Source organism: Actinia tenebrosa, unplaced genomic scaffold (assembly GCF_029948245.1).
Source record: "Actinia tenebrosa isolate PJP-AT-01 unplaced genomic scaffold, QUT_ActTen_1.0 PGA_scaffold7__59_contigs__length_16204524, whole genome shotgun sequence".
NCBI lineage: Eukaryota > Metazoa > Cnidaria > Anthozoa > Actiniaria > Actiniidae > Actinia > Actinia tenebrosa.
The window spans coordinates 15,736,497-15,760,710 of NW_028292584.1; the positions used below are offsets into that span (position 1 = coordinate 15,736,497).

The 24,214-nt window shown below is 36.2% G+C and overlaps 2 protein-coding genes across 2 annotated transcripts; one reads left to right on the top strand and one right to left on the bottom strand.

Annotated features, from left to right (window-relative positions):
• The first annotated feature begins 444 nt into the window (after window positions 1-444).
• LOC116303940 (MOB kinase activator 1B) lies at window positions 445-8,319 on the top strand. The gene is made up of 5 exons (XM_031713567.2): window positions 445-598; window positions 804-970; window positions 1,177-1,270; window positions 1,899-2,032; window positions 3,838-8,319. Exons 1-5 carry the CDS (start codon window positions 585-587, stop codon window positions 4,086-4,088), a joined length of 660 nt encoding a protein of 219 aa, XP_031569427.1. The 5' UTR covers window positions 445-584; the 3' UTR covers window positions 4,089-8,319.
• A 2,424-nt stretch (window positions 8,320-10,743) lies between these two features.
• On the bottom strand, window positions 10,744-24,017 carry LOC116303936 (S-adenosylmethionine synthase). The gene is made up of 8 exons (XM_031713563.2): window positions 23,900-24,017; window positions 19,414-19,513; window positions 19,201-19,278; window positions 15,706-15,828; window positions 13,354-13,745; window positions 12,635-12,817; window positions 11,903-12,120; window positions 10,744-11,720 (listed from the first exon to the last, which is right to left on the bottom strand). Exons 2-8 carry the CDS (start codon window positions 19,481-19,483, stop codon window positions 11,621-11,623), a joined length of 1,164 nt encoding a protein of 387 aa, XP_031569423.1. The 5' UTR covers window positions 19,484-19,513; window positions 23,900-24,017; the 3' UTR covers window positions 10,744-11,620.
• Window positions 24,018-24,214: the final 197 nt, after the last annotated feature.

Sequence of the window (24,214 nt, forward strand, 5' to 3'; positions counted from 1 at the left end):
TCATTATCGATATATTCATTATGATTACATGATTCTCCTCTCTATATCACGCGATAAAACTTCACAGTCGACCACTTATTCTTTTAACTTCTTATACGGCTTTGATAATTTAGTTCAAGAACCGGTCATATCCGGTTTACACGTGTTTTCTGCGAAGCTCACACCTGAAAACGTGAGCAAAGTGGGCCAGGCTACACCCTTAACGTTACCATAGGAACTATATCTTTGATATGTTTACACTGTCGTGGAGTCTTTGACTCAGCCAGAATTGTAAAAACATATTCTATTATTGTATGGGGATTATTAGAATAAAATGATTTTGGGATTCAAGTTCCTTTTTTATCGGGAAAAACACAACAGATTTCCGTGTTTAAACAACAACGGGGTCGGCTGATTTGAAAAGGAAATGACGTCAAGAACAGGAATGCTAAATATGAGGTAATGACGTAATTCCAATATAAAGGATGGAAGCGAGGCTATATAGCCGTGTGGCCGCCATCTTGGATTCTACTGAAGAAATCTTCAAGTCAATACCTCGGAAAACGTTGCCGTTTAGTGGACTTCTTTAGAGATTTGATGCAAAAATGAGCTTCCTTTTGTAAGTATAAGATTCATTCTATTATATTTGTCACTCTGAGTGCTTAGGAATAAAGTTTATGGTCTATTTTTGTTGTTGTTTTTAGTCGAGTTCCTCTTTCTTAGACGCTTCAATCCATCTATATACAACATATTATTTATCTGATTGAACCCTAGTATTCAACACTCAACGACATTGGTAGTTTATTCAGCCTTTTTGTTTGCAGTGGAAGCCGTTCTACTAAGACTTTTAAACCTAAGAAGAATATTCCTGAAGGGACGCATCAGTATGACTTGATGAGACATGCAGCAGCAACCCTAGGAAGTGGCAACCTACGTCTTGCTGTAATGCTACCCGAAGGAGAAGACCTAAATGAATGGGTCGCTGTGAACAGTAAGAGCTATTCCTCCTCTACCATCGCTGAGAAATCGAGCCTTGAATTCCAATCACAAGGCTTAAAATTCCTCGCTTTTATAATCGAGTTCATTTGGAATGTTTAATCAAAACAGAATACATTTCACATGTTGGTTGCACAATTAGAACGCTTTGTTTCAATTAAGCAATAAAGACGCTAATTCTTTTTATTTTTTGGATTCCAGCGGTGGATTTTTTCAACCAGATTAACATGTTATATGGGACAATAACAGAATTCTGTACTCTTGAGAGTTGCCCTGTGATGTCCGCAGGCCCAAAGTAAGTCATAAATCTATCAACATAATATCCGTATTCTTTTAGATTTTTTCTTGTACGGGCATATCGCCAACACGCAATTCATCCAGACACTTCGATTCAACCCCTAAATAGATTCTAGTCCCTCAAACTTATGCAAAAAATCTCGTTTCTTCACCTTGAAAGTGTTTTAGAAGATTTAAGATGGATTTAAAAGATTGGTATCGAAAGAGAAAGAGGCACCCACTTTCATTTTGTTTTTCTAAGAATGGACGAGAACTTTGGTCATCTTTTGTTAAAGAAACATGCTTGCAAAACAGTTTTGGGATATTCAAATTTGTTTTGACTTGAAATGGAATGGAAAAGTTCCCTAAGGGTCTGTTTATGTCCGTTATTTGCCCAAGGAATGAAAGTCAAAAAATGCCTTTCTTTCAATGTGAAGTGGTGCTTTTGTCTTCCAATCACATGTAAAGTGTTTCAGAAATATCATATTTAAGTTTCTGATCCCTAATTGAAAGCCTGTTTCATTTTTACAAAAATAAAATGCAAGCTGTTTTGTGCACCTAAACTTTCAGCAAAAAATTTCTTCGTTGCAAGGAGGAAAAGAGAGTTTCCGTTTGCAAATCTTGACTCAAATCATTTGTTATTGCAGATATGAATATCATTGGGCAGACGGACAGACCATTAAAAAGCCAATAAAATGCTCGGCACCCAAGTATATTGACTACCTTATGACGTGGGTCCAAGACCAGCTTGATGACGAGACCCTATTTCCTTCAAAAATAGGTATGTAAATTTTGTAAGCTTAAATCTCAAATTTTAAAAGTAGTTACATGATGGTCTAAGCAGCAACAAGTGAATTAAAATTTTTAAACGAACAACGACACTTTTGATATTTGGCAGTTTTAAACCAAACATGTTTCGGCAGGTTTGACTGCCATCATCAGTGATGGTAAAATGATGATGAAAGTGTTCTCTGCTATATATATTGTAATCTCACTTGGAGTATCCGCACAGTAACATAATAATTTGTTTATAACGAAATTAGTGTCGATACAATAACCAAACTCACAGTTTCCAGTTCACTATGAAGTGATATCATATCACTTCACTGATAACAACTTTATAACACGGTATCAACCCTAAATGTATAATAAAAAATTATTACACATTTAGGTTGATACAATAACAAAATTTACAATTTTCAGTTCACCATTAAGTGATATCATGTCACTTCACTGATATGGTTTTTAATAACAGCTTTATAACATGGATATCGACCCTAATTGTATAATTAAAAGGAATATAACTCTCTTCAGATGTGATACATCTAAACCTCTCTGGTTCTGAAATTTTTTTCTTTCCAGTTTCCTTTCTTTCCATGTTTCTTTTCTTCCTTCCTTCCATTATTACAGGAGCAGGCGTAGCTCAGTTGGCTAGTGCACAGCCTTCAGAGCTAGAGGTCCATAGTTCAATCCTCAGTATCTCCACCTCTGTTTTGACTTCCCTCTGTTCTGTGTAGCATCAATAAGCTTTAAAAAGCCGTAAAAAGGAGAGGGGGTAGAGGGCGCACCTTCGAGCGCATTAAACATGAGCCCTTGGCTCGGGAGAATTGGGCAACCACTCCCTGCGTTATCGAAGTAAAATAAATTACATTTACCTTTTTTTTCTCCCTTCCTCACTTTTCTCATATTTCTTCCTATTTTTACTCTTAAAAGAATATGAGGGGGACTAGAACGAAAATCATCCAAATTTAAATTCAGCTGAAACTTTACTGGAATAACCCTTAAAGTGTACCTAACCCCTGATACAATACTTATTGATTCTAAATAAAGTAAATAATTGAAGGGTGAAATATTTCTTCATTTGAAGGTTGCTTCTTTAAGTTATGAAAGGTTTATACTTGGAATATGTTACTAACTGTGATGTCACCCCAGGCTTCATTAAATGTACAAATTTTGACAGGTTCATACAAATAGTTTTTATAAAGCATCATTATTATACTCAAGGTTTCCACAATGTTTATTGTAAATCAGATGTCTCATAATGGCTAGGGGGGTTAGGTGCACTTTAAATGTCTAATAATCACTGCTTAAATTTTTTTCCTGATAATTGGATGGGAAGTATTATATTTTACTGAATTTTTATAGGAGTCTGTTATGTCATACGCTCAACACTAAACATCACTTCATACATTTCTTTGTATTTTGTAATCAAAATATCTTCTAGTTTTATACTCAGTATTGAAGAAAAAAATATCATAAAAAGATTCTAACCACAAGTAATGTACGTTAAGTCCCTCAGCGAACCTTTGGGTTTAATAGAAAAAGGGTAACACATGAAGTTATTTACATAGAAATGTATGAAGCAATGTTTAGTGTTGAGTGTGTGACATCACAGACACCTATAAAAATTTGTAAAAATATAATGCTTCCCATTGGATTATAAAGAAAAAACTTTAACCAGTAATTATTAAACCCTAAAAGATTATTCCATTGGAGTTTCAGCCAAATTAAATTTTGGAAGATTTTCATGGTAGTCCCCCTTTAAATCCAAGTTTTGCTCATTGGAACTTTTTTGTCTTAATTCAGGTGTACCATTTCCGAAAAACTTTCTGACCATCGCCAAGACAATTCTTAAACGTTTGTTTAGAGTTTACGCTCACATCTACCATCAACATTTCAAACACGTGGTGAGCCTCGGAGAAGAAGCACATCTTAACACATCATTCAAACACTTCATATTCTTCGTCCAAGAATTCAGTCTCATCGATAAACGTGAGTTGGCACCCTTACAAGAGCTTATTGACAGACTAGCGAATAAAGACAAAGATAGATTATAAAAAATTGGTTTTACAGACTGAAGCGGGGTGACCGTCTTTGAAAAACATTTTGACCAACTGCGAAGAACCTATTAATTCTCCTTACTGAAAAGATAGACACAAGGAATATTTGTATGGAGAATTAAGGTTTTGGTCACAGTTTTGTTCAACTCTTATTCCACCCAAGGTTACATTCATGTAAAATTATGTTGAATTTTATACAAAAAAAAAGACTTGAACTTTTGTAGAAAAAAAAAAGATACAGATCAATATATTATCTTCAAATTATTACCGTCCTCTAATATGGTGTCATAATTGTTATTGCTATGAGATTGAGCTTATTATAGAGATAGTCTGAGATTAGACCCTCTGTGAATAGATATAGCTTTTCCGTTCATGTTCTTATTTTAATCATTAGTTTTTAATGTTAACGTTGTACACTACATACAGGTTAAAAAGTCGCTCGCTCTAATGTTAATGTTTCAGGGCCGGGTTGTTCAAAACTGGATTAGCGCTAATCCAGGATTAACTCTATAGGTCTTATTAAGAGTTAACCCAGGATTAGCACTATTCAGGCTTTGAACAACTGGGCCCAGGGGTACTAGTAGTAATATAATGACAAAGTATTTATACTGCTGTTTCATGCTGTATCTTGCATGATTCTCATCAAGCTTCAAATGTATTACAGAAGAAATAAAACCAGTGAAAGTCCAGACAAACTTTGGTAAAGTTTCATGTCGTAGTGAATTTCAGGCTTGGTACAGAACATGCGACAAAACCTACACCACCTTTTTTGAAATAGCTGTGTATATTAAATGCTTTTACTTCAGTTGCAATGTTTGCCTATTTTACACCTGACACATTTACCTTGAGTGAATAATTTTTTTGAAAAGAATTAACATAGAGTGCTTTCAGTCACACAACAAGGCAGCCATATTGGAGTACCAAACAATAGAAACTTACTGCACGATTTTTGGAGAAAATAGAGTTTATTTCCAAAAGGATAGAAAATGTATTGTTTTGGTACACCAACATGGCCGCTGTGACGTCACGAGAAAACTATCTATACTGTTGTTTCTTGTACATTTAATTTCGTTTGTTTCTGATTTTTCCTGTTTTGTATCAATTCCTTTCACCTCACTCTGTGATTTTTCTCTATGGTTAGTGCTTACGCTGGCTTATCTGGCATGTAATCAGTTCCGTCATTTTTTCAATCATTTTTTCAATCATTTGTAACACTATTTTCCCCTGAAAATAAATTATAGTAAATAAGAATAATATAATCTTTGTTCGCTATAGATAAGGAAAGCAGCCAGTAGTGATCAAGTGAACAAAACAGAAGCACTTTATGTAACACCCATAATGAAAAGCATTGAAAATCGATCTAAGATCAGAAAGCTCAGAAACAAATAGAATAAAATGTAGAAGTTGATCCCTACATACAAAAAAATCTTAATGTTTTTCTTTCCTCCATAAGCATGTTTGCTCAAAATTTGAAAATGTTTATCAGTCTTTATGTCCAGCTGATCTGAAATAGTGACTTTAGAAAAATGACGTCAATGCAAAAGTACTACTCTCATAAGGCTTTCAAAACTTTCATGAAACCTGTGAAAATTTACCAGCAAAAAATGGATAAAAACCTGTTCACCACTGCAATAAAAATATAAAACTCATCAGTTATTGTGTTACTGTGATCAGCCTCTTATTGGCAACATTTTTTTTCTCATTTGTTGGCATGAAAATTATTTAAGAAGGCTGGAAAGTGTTTTGTGCCTTCACATTATGAACTAAAAAAAATTATTATGGCTATAATATGACAGCAAGTGTGAACCCAGAAAGCCAAAGACCATAAACAAAGATCACAATGAGCATGAAAAAATGACATAAGGTGTTGCTATGACAACACAATAATTTTTTTAGTTCATAATGTGAATGCACAAAACGCTTTCCAGCCTCCTTAAAGATGAAAAGTGAAACCTCAGTGTTGCAAATTTTCTCAATTCCGATTGTCTATAAACTTTTCTCAGATCAGCTGGGTGCATCGTTGAATATTGCAGCAATTACATAAATGTGTCAGTTTGGGTGTAGTTATCTATGTTGATAATCAATTGTAGTAATTTGTATTTTATCAATATAGCTCTATTTTTAACTCATTACATCATAGTCTATCGTTAACATCATCTTACGACTTTTGTCTCATTATCACAATATACCGATGAACATATTAAAAATAGGATAAACTAAATTAAAAAAAAAAAAAAACTACCTTCTATGCACTGAATCAAAATATAAATTTAAATAACTATTGTCCAGGACTGACTAGCCTCTTATTCACGTGGAAAGATAAAAGCATTTTCACATGTACGAGAAGCTAGTCAGTCCAGAACAATAGTTGGTCTAAATTAGAATCCCATATTTCAATTCAGTGTATCATAGTGATATTCTAAGCATATTTTCTGGCCTGTGTTATCGTCTTATTTGATCAAACACAGGGTTTTGCTCTTCCAACTATTGAAATTATTCTTGTACATAATAATCTATTAGCCATTTCAAGGAAAAAAGTTGGGTCGAGATTGTAGTGCATTGTGGGCTGTCTTAGGGGACATTTTTTAAGATGACATCTATTTCGTTCCCTAAAACAGCCCCAAAATGCATTGCAGTGCCAGCTTAACCCAGTTTTTCCCACAACCTAGAAATGGTTAATAGAGTACAAACACTAAAAGTGTGCAACACTTTGCACTACTTAATAGTAAATAGTGCTAATTAAACAATAAAAAACAATAGGATTAGCATAATTTAGCAGTATTTAGTGGTGCTTATGTTACACACTTATAGTGTTTGTACTCTAATATATAGTTTTGTAAATAGTTAGGAGCTTAAATTAAAGTGATCTTACTTTGCCTCAGGAAAGAAAAGGATGCATAATACATAGTAGTAGGTACTAATTCCAAGGTTTTCTTTTGTTGTACTTTGAGCATTAGTCACTAATTATACAATTTTGTTCCACAGGCCAAGTAAAATCACTCTAGTGCAGTAAATGTTAATTAAAAACTAGTTGTCAGGAACAAATTAATCTAGTTTCGTACAAGTTGAAATATTATGCTTTAAAAACTTTATGCCTTTTTTTTTTTTTCTTTCAATTATTTACAGCTTGAAATAAATAAAAAAATAGTCAGACATTATTATATGCAATAAGAAAAGGAGGTCAATGTTCGAAACAACTTGGTAAAATTTTGCTTGCCAAATGACTTCAGCTCTTTCTTGGTGTTGCAGGGCATCTGAGGCATCAAGAAAATAAAAACAATATAGTCAAGGGTTAATGAATTTGGAGCTTAACAATACCATGCAAAACATGGTATTTTGAGCCCTTCGATTGCTTGCAGGGAATCATACAATATATTTTCCTATTTGCAACAAAGTAGGTTTTAGTGTAAGGCTTCGGCCTAATGTCAAACTTCACAAGAGTCGAACCTTATTTGAAACAATATTGATAACAAGGCGGTATTGTTCAAATTAGGTTTGGGTCGAGGTTCGAGGTTTAACATGAGCTTAAGTCATTCATGGCATTTTTATGACATTCCATAAATACTTGCACTTGAAATCTTGTATTCCCCAACACTGTTATGGAATCACTTTGATCGACATCTGTCAAAACTTTGTAATGGTCATGACCTTGTGCATTAATTATCGAAAGTAAGTGTAAAGGAAAAAAAAAATTTATGGAGGGATGCATTTCCACCTTGGCCGCCCAAGTTATCTTTTATTCTATTGTATACATCATTCTATTATATTATAAATTATGCATTGGTCTATCAAAGTTCTTTTAATTTTATATCGACTGATTTCATCTTGTTTTCCAACTTATGAACAGGATTTGGGTTCTTTAAAACAAATTTACCCACTCTGCATGAAAATATTAATTTTTATTGGGTAGCTTAGCCCTGTTTTAAGGCTGATTTACACGGTACAAGTTATAGCTGCCATTTACAGTTGTGTCAATCAGCATGTTTGGCACAACAGTTGTGAGGAAAATAGGTACAGTGTATAAATTGGCATTTAGAACACGGCAAGGAAGTTAATCAGATTTCAGTTTGTTTCTGGCAACAGGTGCGCACTACTTGAAAGGCAATATAAACCTATAAACTGTCTTGATTCTAGTTTTTCTATTTTGATATATAAGAAGCCTTGCGAAATAGTATGTATTTTAATTTATGTTCCTCCAATGACACCAATAAACAGTAAACAAATTGAACATGTAATATCAGTGATAATATTAATAATGGTGATGATCGATCGTAATGGGATGATGATGATGATGACAGTGACGGTGATGATGGTAATGGGGATGATGATGAGGATGATCATAGTGATGATGATGGTAATGGGGATGATGGTGGTGATGGTAATTGGGATGATGGTGATTGTGGTGGTAATGGGGATGATGGTGATGGTAATTAGGATGATGGTGGTGGTGGTGGTAATGGGGTGACGGTGATGATGATGATGGTGGCAGTAATGGGGATGGTGATGGTAATTGGGATGATGGTGATGGTGGTGGTAATGGGGTGATGGTGATGGTAATTGGGATGATGGTGATGGTGGTGGTAATGGGGTGATGGTGGTGGTAATGGGGTGACGGTGATGATGATGATGGTGGTGGTAATGGGGATGATGGTGATGATGATGATGGTAATGGGGATGAAGATGGTGATCATAGTGATGATGATGGTAATGGGGATGATGGTGGTGATGATGATGATGGTGGTAATGGGGATGATGGTGGTAATGGGGATGATGATGGTGATCATAGTGATGATGGTAATGGGGATGATGGTGGTGATGATGGTTGTGATGGTAATTAGTAGGATGGTGATGGTGGTGGTAATGGGGTGATGGTGGTGGTAATGGGGTGATGGTGATTATGATGATAATCATGTTTAAAGAAAGGGTGACACGCAGCAGTTGCTAACTTTGCATTGATAAACTTGTGGCCCTTTGTTTAACCTCTCTGTGAGGCAGCACCGCCATTTTATGTGGAGAGCCATATCAAAGGACTAACCATATATTTGCAGATATTTTTAGAGGAAAGGCATCACCTTCTACTTAGACAGACACAGAGTGTTTGACAATGACCTGTCACACAACAGACCAGTGCCCAACCAAGCAATCCTGGAGGCAGTCAGCGTTACTGTCAAGAGGAGTGCTCTACCGAGTAATATAGCATGCATGCAGGAAGTAAGAGCACCAAAGAACTGATAGAAGAATGGTAGCTAAGAAAGAGTTCCCTGCTGGCAGAGGCTCCTTTTTTCTCTCATTCTTTTTCAGCAAATGCCAATGCCGATCGAAAGCATGTTACAAGGGGAATAACAGCATTGGCTACTCTTTTGGTCATAACATAGATAACCCAGCAAAACTTCTTTTAAATCGGTGGAATCAAAAAAAAAATTTTTTTTGCTAGTCAGTAAAAGTCAAGCCATTATGTCATACAATGGATGAGCCTATAGCTATTAGCCATTCTGAAGTTGAGAATTGTAGTGCACTGTGGGACTGTTTTCAAAATAGACATCATCTTGGAATAATATGTCTTAAAACAAGTGGTGATAACTAGTAGTACTAGCGTGGACTGCGTCAGCGTTTCTGAATAAAACAGTAGAAACTTATAGATAAATTGGATCACAAAGCTTTTTACAGTGATCCAATTTATCTAAAAGTCCCTAATGTCTTACAGTGCACCTAACCGCCACCCGGTTAGCTCAGTTGATAAGAGCGTCGGTCTGTTGTGTGGGAGGTCATGGTTCACGCCTCGGCTGGACCAACACTCAGGGTCTTAAAATAACCGAGAAGGTGCTGCCTTTGTAATAATATTTGCAAATGGTTAGACCTTCAAGTCTTCTTGGACTTTAAACCGTAGGCCCTGTCTCCCAACCCTTCCTAACCTACAGTAAAAATGGGGGACATAAAAGAACCACTGAGGACGTAAAAAGAAATCCTGGCAGTGACCACCCTCAGTGCCTCCACTCCATACTAACCATCTCTCATGCTTGTAAATTGCATAAAGCAAGATCTGTCATTCACAACTCCATGTAAAGCACCTTTGTTTATATCCACATAGGAAAGGGCGCTTCATAAATTATAATCATCATCATTCAATCATTATCATTAACCCCTGATACAATACTTTCAGTATTGATTCTACATAATGTGAATAGTTGAATGGTGTAATATTTCTTCAATTGAATGTTGCACCTTTAAGATATGAAGGTTTATACTTCCATTACATTGCTGACTGTGACGTCACCCCAGGCTTTTGAGTGTATTTGTTTTGATTTTTAATGCTAAACACTAGCCATCATGAGACATCAGATTTACAATAAATATTGTGGAGTATAATGAGGATTGTTTTTAAAAATTGTTTGTATGAACCTGTCAAAATGTGTATATTTAATGAAGTTTGGGATGACGTCACAGTCAGCAATGTAATGGAAGTATAAACCTTCATAACTTAAAGACGCAACACTCAAATGAAGAAATATTTCACCATTCAACTATTCACTTAATGTAGAATCAATACTGCAATGTCAACTCTACGCAGTTTTTTCCTCAATTGGCTTGGAATTGGCTAATTCAACCAATCAACCATAATCTACTCTTCCGCAATAACAGATTTACACACAAGTAGAGTAAATACCAAGTTTATTACTTCTGGCCACAGCCTGAAAGTTTCCAATTTTTTATCAGCAACGAAAAGAACAAAAAAAAAATTCAAGACGTATTTAATAATATTAATAACATTTATGATAGATGAGGCAGTAAGCCGTGTGAATGGGCTCAGAAATCATATAAGAACATGCATAATAGGTAAATAGACCTCTTACGCTCTGACGTAATGTTTTCCCATTTCAGACCACATGTCATTCCCTAGAGTATCACTTCTTTGTTTAAGGTTTGCGCTAGGTTGCACTGGAGAAGTCACATGAATACAGCTCAAACAAAGAATCTTATTCTCAAGGGAATGACACGTGGTCTGAAATGGGAAAACATTACCCCAAGCCAAAGAGGTCTTTTATGAGCCTTGTTTGAAACGACTAAAGAAAAGTGCCAATGGGCCTTTCACAACTTCAAGTTGAGTAAAATTTGAGCTGGCTCATATTTAACACGGCTTGAAGTTGTGGAAAGGCCCATTGGCATCTAATTATATTTACATTAGAAAAATACTAGTTAACTTTACCTAAATCAATAATTCATTAGTCATAAGATTTCTAAAGCCAGTTGATGTATGAAGAAGTAGAATTGTGTCAAGTATAGAGCCAAGTGTGGAATTGCTGAAGTACATAGCAAAAAATCTTGGAATTAAAAACTTATATACGGTTTGAATGTTTAAGTAGAAAGAGGGTTTTAGCTTTGCTCTGGCTTACCACCTTAAGTACCAGTTCACAGATTTGATAAGATTCAAATTTCAATAACGAATTACAATATCTCAATAAAGAATTACAATAAAAAAATAGCTGCATCAGATTTTTTCCCATTAATTGATGATTTAGTTTGTTTGTGGGTTAATATTTGAGAGGCTTAGGAACTTCCCAGGTGAATCCTTCCTTAAAATGTCCATAAACACAGGTTTTCTGGTAAATTGGCTTCTTTAGATCAAGATCCCTGAAAATGGACAAATAAGAAGTTGTTATCTCTTTTTTCAATTATGACAATTTATTTACCGAGGATGTAACTGCAGGAAAAGTTAAGCTTTTTTGGTTTACTGCCTAATTTCATAACTGCCTGCCACATTCTATTGACAACCCTGTTGCTCAGATAATCTGTGAAAATGTTTAGGAACTTACTTGACAATTCTTCCTGGTCTAAGATCAAAGTTTTCTCTAACAATTTGAAGCAGTTCGTCTTCAGATTTTTCGCTAGTTCCATAGGAGAAAACTGCAATTGACAGTGGCTCGGCAATACCAATAGCATAGGATATTTGCACAAGGACTCTCCTGCATAGCTTAGCTGCTACTAGAGACTTGGCAATCCATCTTGCTGCATATGCTGCTGAGCGATCAACCTAAAAACATAAGAAACAAATGATATTTTGATCCATTCATTTATGACAAACCAAACGCCTGTTTTATCAAACCCTAAATCAATCTCTTAGCGGATCTAAGTAAGGGTCTGACTACCTCACAGATCAAACCTTGAAACAACCTCTTGACTGATCTAAGTCAGGGCATGGCTAACTCACAGATCAAACCCTGAAACAACCTCTGGGCTGATCTAAGTAAGGGCATGACTAACTCACAGATCAAACCTTGAAACAACCTCTGGGCTGATCTAAGTCAGGGCATGACTAACTCACAGATCAAACCCTGAAACAACCTCTGGGCTGATCTAAGTCAGGGCACAACTAACTCACAGATCAAACCTTAAAACAACCTCTGGGGTGATAAAAGTCAGGGCACAGCTAACTCGCAAATCTTTTTTTTCTTAGTTTGGTTTCGCAGAGAGTGTAATACATACACCATTCTTGATTCCCTGACATACACTCGCATTGACAAAGCATTGACAAACAGCGTACATACCTTGGTATAATCTTTTCCTGAGAAGGCTCCACCACCATGAGCTCCCCATCCACCATACGTATCTACAATGATCTTTCTCCCGGTCAGACCAGCGTCACCCTGAGGACCACCAATCACAAACAACCCTGAAGGCTGCAGATGGTAAATGGTGTCGTCATCCAGGTATTTGGCAGGGACAACAGGCTGAAATCCAATAAGTAAAAAGAAAGATGTGAATTGTGTTCATCAAGCAATTCTTTGTCAGAAAAAGTTGGTCAGAGCATCTGACTAGTCTAACAGAAGGCTACAGGTTTGAATCCCACCTAATACTCTGAATTCTTTTTTTCAGAAACATTTGCTCAATGAAATACAAACACTGACCACCATGTGCTGTCAGCCAGAAAGAGTGCTACCTACTAGCAATTCAGCTTATGAATATTGCGCACTTGACAGGAAATGCTGCCAAATCATGGTGAAGCTGATAGAATTGAAATTGCCTGGAGCACACGGTTGCAAGTTGCACATCGTTGCAAGTTACACCTGGTTGCAAGTAATTGCGCAAGTTCATATACCGAGGTCCAATTTGATCAGGAATTGAGGGCCAGATTGCTAATGAGCAGGCCTCTGTGCTTTATGTTATACCCTCGTGAACAAAACAAGGTGTATCAATGTTTGGAGCAAGAAAACTATATTTCAGGCTCAAAAACATCCTATAAATTGTAGATTATCACATTGCATACCTTAATAATCTTGGTCTTCAACTCTTTTCTCAGTTCCTCTACGGTTATTGAGGGATCATGCTGCACAGATATTACGATAGTATGCACACGTAGAGGAATAGCCACACCTCCTGCAAACTTGTACTCTACAGTAACTTGGGTCTTGGAATCTGGACGCACCCAAGGCAAGGTGCCATTGCGACGGCACTCTGCAAGCTTTCTATTCAAGCCATGAGCCAATACAACAGTTAACGGCATCAGTTCTTCTGTTTCGTCAGTTGCATAACCAAACATAAGACCCTGATCTCCTGCTCCAACGTCGTCTTCATGTCTGCCTAAATGCACACCTTGAGCAATGTCCACACTCTGTTGTTCCAAAGCCACAAGTACATTGCAGGTTTTATAATCAAACCCTGAAGAAATAACAGAAAAAATAGTTGTAACGTCAAAAATATACTCAGTGTATCAAACTAAGTAGTAGGGAATGGCTGGTTCTGGTGATTTTTCCTATGCTTGTCCACGTGATCAGCTGGTGACCAAATTCCTGGAAATCAAGAACTGAAAATAACCCCAGAAGTCACGTGATCAGCTCTAAATTGATATAAATTCCAAGATGGTGGACCAAATTCTGAGAAATGCCGACATATGCAAATTCTGAGAAATCCAAGATGGTGGACCAAATTCTGAGAAATCACATGATCAGCTCGTGACACAAATTCTGAAATCAGCCAAGGTAAAAAGTTTTTGTAAGATCATATACAGAACAATATCAGAAACACAAAGCGTCTGGCTACTGTTTTATGGTTAAATGTTGTGATGATAAACTGTTTAAACCATTGATAGTTTACAGATACAGTCAAAAAGCTTTATTCAAAGCTTTGATTCAAGAAAAAAGTCAACATGACGAAGAACGATAATAAGGATCATAGGAAGGCAACACACTGTCATATATATGAAAGAGAAAGATTTTTTAATGAGGTTGAAAAATAATGAAATTGGATTTGTCTATACTTAGAGAAAGTCATTTGCCCTCAACCAATTAGCAGCTCCAGGGAGGTGAAAGGTGTAATATACTATTGATATATTAAACAACAACAGCTTTAGATCAGTCAGCTTGGCGACGCCACTAAAAACCATGTCTAATGGCAAAAACACGGCAAAATAAAGAAAGCCACGGCAGAACAAAGAAAGCCACGGCAGAATACAATAAAGGTTGTGATGGGCAACGACCGTGGGTTCCCTGTTGATTTTTTTACCGTGAGCAATTTGTCAGCGGTTTTGATGTTGTAAATACAAATGGCGTCTGGTTAAATACTATTAAATTTACAGTGCAAAGTTTATCAAATTATCATAACCTTTAAAAGACTTTAGACTTCAATATTGACCCTGAAACAATAAGAACGCTTTATAATTATTCCAAAAAAAAAAGTTTCAATGATAAGAACCTAAGCTTGACAAGAAATAATTAAAAATGAATGTTGGTAATGAAATGAATGGTTTTAGGAGATATTTTTGAAGAGAAAAATCGGTTCAAGGTTTGTCATCTTAGTCTCCGGGTATGTGATTCCAAGCCGATCGGTTTTTGGATGCTCGATGTTCTAGCTCAATCAATCGCGTTTGAATAAAGTTATCAAATGAAATATCCACCACTTAACATTTTGAGGCAAGTAACAGCCCTTATGGTCAAAGGCCACCTTTCGTCATTTAGTTCTCATGTTTTGGCAGTCAGGAAACAAAACAATCCTTCGTTCGCGAGGGTTGTCAGTGAAGCTAACGTGGCCCCCAACTAGTTTTATCGACATAAATGGCAGAGACTTCACCATACAAGTATGTAGAAATTGAAAGTATACACAGTGTAGATACAGGAAATCACCAACTGCAAGAAAATCTACACCAAACTGGTGAGACAGATTTGGCATTCATAATACTTTCTTGCCAGGAGATGTTCACACAACGACAGTCAAATGCAAATGCTTCACGCGACTTGATCACCCTCCTCTGATTCTGCCGTGGCTTTCTCTATTCTGCCGTGAGTTTAGTTTATTTTGCCATGGCTTTCTTTATTCTGCCGTGAGTTTAGTTTATTTTGCCGTGGCTTTCTTTATTCTGCCGTGAGTTAAGTTTATTTTGCCGTGAATTTATTGCCTTTTGCCGTGAGTTTAGTTTGTTTTGCCGTGAGTTTAGTTTGTTTTGCCGTGAGTTTAGTTTGTTTTGCCGTGAGTTTTTGTTTTGCTGTGAGACTTGTGGGCCACCGTAGGTCACGATCTGATCACGTGAACAAGCATAGGAAAAATCGCCAGAACCGGCCATTCCCTGCTACTAACTAAAGTTCCACATTCCAATTCAAAGCCAATCTACAGCATTTACACATACCTTTACTGGAGTCATCATATCCAATTTGTTGGACACAGTCACGCACAACTTTTTGGTAGTCAACCCTGGCATTAGACGTGATCTCACCACAGAGCAAGATCATGCCTGTCTTGGCCGCAGTTTCTGAAAATAAACAACATTCTTTCAATCCTTACAAGACAATTTAGTTGTACAACTTTGTGGCATACAGTATGAAACACAAACCTATGAGGGGTAGTGTGAGCTAGTAATATGTTGCCTCAAGCCCTTTCTCTTTAAATCGAAATCAACTTTTAGATTCTAATTTGACCTAGCAAAAAAATACTTGATTGAAGTCTTTGACAATAGTTTCTATATACTGCAACAGCACTGCTTGCTCTGCAATTTGATGAAATCCAATACTCCATTTTACGGTTCCATTCAGCGACCACCAATAATAGTTCCTAGCCGAGGCTGGAGTTACCGCTCATGATACACTATAGTAACTATATAGTATATAGAATAGCTATGCATGGAAACTCGGCTAGAAACTATTATTTGTGGTCACTGAATGGGACTGTAAAATGAAGTACTATATCTTTCATATATTTTTATATCTTTGGAGTTGTTGATTGTCACATATGTAAATATTGAAAGAACTATTCTCAGGGTAATGATGGGCAATTTGCATTCACTGAATATTTATTTGTAATGATGAAAATGTAAATTATACGCCATGAAAAGATGAAAAAACTTACTGACGTTTCAGACGCTAGTCCTTCGTCGGACGATGACGAAGGACTAGCGTCCGAAACGTCAGTAAGTTTTTTCATCTTTTCATGGTGTATAATTTACCTTTTCATCATTACTGTTTCATTAGAAACACCGACGCAGCTCACACTAGTTTTTAGCTAGTTATATCTTTTTATCTGAATATTTATTTGTCGTTTTGGCGTACATATAAAAGATTACTAGTTCATACCTAATGAAAACAACTTACTATGGCTATTAAGTGATGCACTTGCAAATGAAGCAAAGATTTCTTTTTCATGCAAAAGTTACTACCAGAGAAATAACTTGGTGTCTTAAATTCTTAACCAAATTTTAAAATTTCTCTACTTAAGCAACAAAGATGTCCTTTGCATTCTTTCATGCACAGGTTGCTACCAAAGAAACGACTTTTTGTCTTAAATTCTTAACAAAATTTTTAAATCTCTCTATTTAACCAACATATTTCTTTTGATATCACCATATCACCAAAAATATAAATCAGATTTACATCATAATTACCTACATCAGTTTGTTTATTAGCAGAAAGATTATATATTGCTAAAGCATGCGTAATAAATAGAGGATATTACATGGGCGCGCGGAGATACAAAATTTTTCTTTGAGTGTTGAAAAGATCTCTCACGAGTGAGAGATTTTCAACACGAGAAGATAAATTGCATATCTCCAAGCGCCCATGTAATATTCTGTTTATTATATAATTATCAATGAAGTATGTTTTGGCTTTTTCAGGCAATTCTTTCCGTGTATTTTTGAATAGTCATCACTATGGTGTTATTTTCACACATGAAAATAACATGTTATTTTCACGTGTGAAGATATCAATTTTTCGAAATAGAGAAAAATAGATATTTCATTGGTAATTATATAATAAAATAGGTCACGTTGCACTCGAACTAAATTTTAGGGATGTTCTGACATTTGTAAAACAATTTGTTACCTGAAACATGTTCTCAACAATTGAATGCAAGTTTATTGAGGTCGCACTGCGATTAAACAATCCCTTTGCTATGTAAGGACATTATCCTGTGAATGTTTACGAGTCTTCAGGAGAAGGTTGGGAATGGGTGAAGGCATATGTGAATCACTTGAAGAATTACTAATTGTTGTTGTGGTACTGCTTTAAATTTTATCTTGCATGCATTGTCCCAGTTTCCCAGTTTCATATTGATCAAGGAGTACCTCCCAGTTGTAATGATTTTAAGAAATTGTTGTTTGAATTCATGTTTCAAGGGTGACGTGGCTTGCGCAGCTTCACTCCTTCCCTTGAGGTTATGTGAACCTTAGGAGCTCTCAAAAATATATTTTTATCAATTAAGACTGAATTTTTTCCAAAGAAAAGCAAGGTTTTGTTTGTTGTAGGTTTCTTGACTTATCTAAACAAACTTGTTCTGAATTGGTTCAAGTGCGACCCAGGCCTTATTGTCTTGTAGTGTTGTAATGTCCTTTGTTATACGACACCATTTTAGCCCTGCTTATTCAAATTAGTCCTATCTTGTGTCCTTCTGGTAAAACCAGTTATTTGATGGTATTATATAACATGTAACTCCTGTTTATGATTTATGATTTCTACTAAGCTATTTTTCAAAAGTTTTTCTTCAAAAACCCAGTCGAAATGACATTTATTGTACACAGCCATAACTGCCTAATAAGTAAGGGTTTCTAAGCGTTTAAGAATCTGAAATCTAATGTTCACTGATCAAATTACTTCAAAAGTTCAAGGATTGTACAGAAAGTCTGGTTTTAAAACTTGCAGTTCAAGCTTTTCATACTCGTTTTGTCATTTGAATGTTTACAGTACGTGATTTGAGAGTCTAGATCTTGTAGGGAATGTTAAACTAGTTTTTTAAAAAAATGCATTGTCCACGTTTCAGGAAATGTCAAGCTCTTCGGTAAACACTGACACGTTGGCAAACTTCATAAAATAAAAATACACAAAATAAATCCCTAGAGTATATTATACCTATAGCAAACCGAAAAATATATATTTAAAATCCTTTAATAGCCATAATAAGCTGCATATGCAGCTACATTAACGCTTTTTGATTGGATTTTATATTTTAAACATTCCCTATATAACGATAGAAATAAAATCGTAATTGCTCCACAGAATTAGCAACAGGGGTTAAAGTTTCTTTGTATTGCACAATAATACGTTACACAATTAACTCTGGGAAAGAAGAGAAAAAATAAGGCTCAGATAGAACACATCCCTAATCATATTTTTCAAAACATTACTCATGTTTATAACAATATATATATAACGTTGTTATGCATGCAAGTTTTACAGTATACATCTAAACATTGGTCGCTATAACATTACTTTTTGAACAAATAAATGTTGGGTAAGACACACGTAGGAGAATGAATTATACGCATGGAAGCAAAAATATTACGAAATCTAGGTTCCTTTACTGATAATCCTTCTTGGACAATGGATAAATAAGCTTATTCCCAACTGTATTGAATATTTAGTAGGCCAGAGTTTGAAGTTGTTCAGCTCTTCTAATTAGACACATGGGCGTTGTACGATTAAATACAGAATTCAAGCTTTAAAATAAGTCTTAAATAATTTCATAGCTAAATATTCTATATTATTAATCTTTGAAATTACAATAATTGATTTTGATTTAATAGAGAGATTACATAAAGAAAAAAATGCTGAATTATGGGCCCGAGTTTTCCCAGAGCACAGCTAGCTTTTGAATATTAATCTCCATGAACAAGCAATCTTTATAATTTTCTTACCACAAGCGACTTTAGCGTTGGGATCTTCTTTAAGATGAGCGTCGAGAATAGCATCTGAGATTTGATCACATATCTTATCTACGAAAAATAGGTTTAAATAGTATTAAGAGTGTGAACGTTTGGAGCGTTTGAGCTGAATAATGTGCAGAACCACGCTCAGTGCAGCCATACAGTACAATGCCATTCAGAATATTTATATTTAAGTCAAAATACCTGGATGTCCTTCGCCAACAGACTCCGATGTGAATAAAAAAGTGTTATTTGGAGTGTCCATGCTCTCCATTTTGGATATCTTGGACGCAGGTTGACCGTTCTGATAGAAAGAGTTTGTAAAATGACTCATGCTTGATTTTACTTCAGATTAAAACAAGCATGGCTTTCTATTACGCAAGAGGGCTAGAACTAGTCTCTGATTGGTCCATAAGTGGTCTCATACCAGGTCACCAATGCACGTGTAAAAATCAATGGAATCAAATTTCTTGTCCTACCTAACGGACCATTAGATAGTTGATGGGGGGGGGAGGGTTGCGTAAATACCCGGGCCCCCCCAAAAAAACCGAGCAAGCAATTAAACCTCAAAAAAATATCGTGCAACCTCTTTTGCTAGAAGAAAAATATCTAACTGTACGCAAAGAATAACGTGCAAGGCTTGAGCCAAACAAATAAATATCATGCAGCCAAAATTCCTGCAATCCCCCCCCCCCCATCAATTATCTAATGGTCCACCATCATACGAGTCCGGGATTCTCTCCAGATCTGGAGAGCGGTCGTGACGTCACGTTTCTATTGTTTTCGACGACAAGGTCGGAAACTGCCGTGAAAGCGGTTCGACTAGCCTGCGTCACATCCGGAATTTTCTTCGTAAATACCGTCTGCGAAACATCGCCAGAAAGCTTGTGCTGGACTAGACTCTTCCACAGTCTCTCGCTCGTCCGTACCGTCTCCACGCTTAGAGACTGTAACGGTACAATGACCGAAAGGACTTATGGGTCCCGAAAACTTGGACCCAGCGTGCTTTGGGAACCAAAATACTCGTCCACAGTCTCTCTCGTTTTCGCCGCCATCTTGAAAATATTGAAACGAGAGAGACTGTGGACGAGTATTTTGGTTCCCAAAGCACGCTGGTATGACGCGAAATACAAGTCAAAATACATGTATAAATACGTGTATCAAATACAAGTAAGCTATTGTTTTCAACAAAGAGTAGAAACCTTTATTTAAACAAAAAAAGTATAATAAAAAACAGGGTGGTCCATTCAGTGGCAAAATGCCCCTGCTATCAAAAGGAGCCCTGTTAAATACACATACACAACTTACAATAAATAGAAACTAAAAAAAAGCTAATGAACTTGACACTTTCTGTGACATTGACTGCGCATGTACAAGAATATGGCCAGGATGCTTCGACAGATTTCTACGTAATACTGTGCTGAATGTTAGAGAAATACTATACCTCCAACGATAATAGATGTAAACAATACAATCTATTTGGGGAAAATTCAATGGAAACAATAAACCAGTAGAAAAAAAATTAGATAGAGCCCTCAAGTTCCTCCAAGTTCTTCCATAAACTCATTTAAGTCTGTTCCATCCCGGTATATCTCTTTTTTTCGCAAAAATATTACAAAGTTATGATCGCAAGTCCGTTGATTGCCCCCGTGTTATTTTTATGAAGACGTCTCACAGTTTGACGAAAGTTCTTTAACCAGAACGGCAAGTTGGTACCCTGGGTGCCAGAGGCCGTGTGGGCCTCTGGCACCCAGGGTAGCAAGTTGGTTGCACATCGTCATTTAATACTGAAGGAAGCTGTCCTTCGATGTTTAACTGTGAGACTATAAAGCATCATATTTCATAGTGGGCTTAGAGACGTTCTTGGTAATATAATAGCTCATCAACAATTTGATTCCGTGTATTTTTTTACCTCAGCAATTAGTGAAGAGGTTACTTCAAGAAACTTTGATATTTCTTATGAAAAGCCACTCATTTTGCAGTCAGTAACGACTAGTATACTTTACTTAGTAGTTATTCATGCCTGTTGAACTCTGTTAGTTATTAAAAGGTTTTCAACATGGTCAAGTATAATAATATCTGTCACTTTCAACCCTCGCTTGTATTTCATTAACTAAAACGGATTAATAAAACAACCAATCATGTCCTGTATTCTCGTTACTGTGATACATGTACCAACCAATCACGTCCTGTCTCTTTAATTTCAATACATATATCAAGAACGTGATACATGTACCCGACACATGTATCTTGTCACTTTCTTTAGTACACGTTCCAAACGCCATTACATGTATGATACTTGTATAATACATGACTGTATACTACACGTATTTTTGACCGGTATTTTACCCCATATAAGTCCTTTCGGTCATTGTACCGTTACAGTCTCTAAGCGTGGAGACGAAACGGACGAGCGAGAGACCGTGGAAGAGTCTAGTTCTGGACCCCCCGCAAATTGCGAGATTATATATGATAGATTCTGATTGGCTGTTAGCCATTGCTCATTCTAACGTGAATTCCATTGGATAACACTATCAAACGGTTCTAAAACTGGCTACGGTTCGACTTATTTCTTTGGGAATTTTCATCTATTTTCATTGAGTAGAGACTAGATATTGATTGATAGTAGTTCTCGCGATATACGAAAGAATAGCTTGAGGTGAAAATTTAACTGCGAGATGAAGACGATGGTGAAAAAATCAGACAAGTTTGTCGCACGGACCTTGGCTTGAGCGCCCCTTGAGCGCCATGACAGTGTTTACGGGTTCGGTTTATAGTAATGGATGTACATTTTTTTGGAAAGTTAACGAATTTTTCCCGGCTCAAAAATAATTTTCACTGAAAATTTTATAGATGTAGATTATTTGTGCCAAATTTGGAGGTGGTAACCCTCCCAGATTTTCGGTAACCCTCGCGAGAAATTTTAGCAGTTGCTAAAACTAGAGTCGGGTACGGTGATGATTGTAATCAACAACACGTCATTCCCGTGTATCAAAAACCGAAGCTCAATGTCATACTCGTCATTTATGAGATGTGAACTCAAATTTTGATCTGCACAGTAATATGGATGGGAATAAAAAAGTTTTGTTAGAGAGATGCAGAATCTGTGGCTGTAGCGTCACAAACGATAACAGGAAATGTCCAGTTGAAATTGAGACCGCATGGTCAATGACGTGTCCTTGGATTCACCAAACATTCATCCGAGGTTTCTTTGTGTATTAAAAATGTCGCTTAATATCCCTAAAAGAAAAGCATGAGTTCGACATGAAAAGAAGATACAGCACAACAGTTGTTCCAATCGAGTGGAAGCCTCATACTACTTTTGAAGATTGACAAGATCTTCGAAAAACCGGGACCTACTGTTTGGCTCTATTTTAGACAAACACTGGACCTTTTTAAAGAAATTATTAGATTTCCACGAATATTTGATTAAAAATTGCTCTTACATTCATTTGCACCACTTAAATAAACCTTCAGAACCGTAAAAAGTACTCGAGATATTGTTCACTTGTACTCGTCTCGTCGTCGAAGCAGAAAACGATAGAAATTAAACGTGACGTGTACCGCTCTCCATCCCGGATCGGACTGCTGCCCGGACTGTATACCGTATTTACTCGTTTAGACCCGCCCCCGAACAGACGCCGCCCTCAAATAAACGCCAACACCCGCGGCGTCTAAAGTAAATACGGTAATCTTTATTCGCACCCGTCAGGCCAGAAATCCTTTTGAGTTATTTGAACTGACCTGGACTTTTGCAACGCAAATAAAATTTGCAAAAATATATATAGATATATATCCCAACTACTACAAGCTAAAAAAACTCTTAAAAAACTACACTAGATTGCTTGTTTTGTACCTAAAATTCTTTCTTGACATAAACCCGTTTATTTTGAAGTCAAACTTTTAATCATCGAGCAAAAGCGGGGATAAAAATAAAGCCTTCGTTTCTCATAGCTTTCGATTTGTTTGTTGTCACACGACGCCGAGAGTCCATTCACTACTTTTACTACGAAGCGAAACTCTAAAAAACTCCACTAGATTGCTTGTTTTGTACCTAAAATTCTTTCTTGACATAAACCCGTTTATTTTGAAGTCAAACTTTTAGTCATCGAGCAAAAGCGGGTATAAAAATAAGCCTTCGTTTGTCATAGCTTTCGAAAGTGAATAAAGCGAAAGTGAAAGGTATAAGGGAAAACACCGGATACCGTTTATATATTGTGTTATATTACTGTATAAATTTTTTTTCTCGATCCTGCTTCTACAGCTTGTTCGTTTTTAGCGTATAATACAAAAATTTTTTATCAAAGGTGAAGTTCAACAGTTATCAGTCTTCTGTCATGGAATCGCTTGCTCAAAGATGTACTGCAATCGAATCGTAACAATCCTTTTTAAACGAGAAATTCGATCAGTACCTATGCAAACTACTAAAAAGCAAAGTATGGAGAATTTTTCTTCTGAATTACAAAAATTTCTACAATAATTAGATAAAACGAAATGTCAAACTTATCTCTTAGGGGATATGAATATCGAAAGCTATGCTCCTTACCACTACACACTTTTCAATCATAATTGACATCATTATTTAAAACTATCTTTAATTAGTTTTTTTAAAAATATCTGTCATTAATCTTTTCTTATTCTGTAACTTCTTTTGCTAAAAGTGTAAATAAACTGAACTTGAGCTTTTTACCTTGGCTGATTTCTAAGAATTTGGTCCCCATCTTGGATTTCTCAGAATTTTAATACGCCCGGCATTTCTCAGAATTTGGTCCGTCATCTTGGATTTTATATCACGACATGAGCTGATCACGCGATGTCTGGGGTTAATTTCAGTTCTTGTGTTGATTTCCAGGAACTTGGTCACGATCTGATCACGTGGACAAGCATAGAAAAAATCGCCAGAACTGGCCATTCCCTGCTACTACTACTATTATTATTACTAACTGAAATTCCATATTCCAATTCACAGCCAATCTACAGCATTTACACATACCTTTTCTTTCTT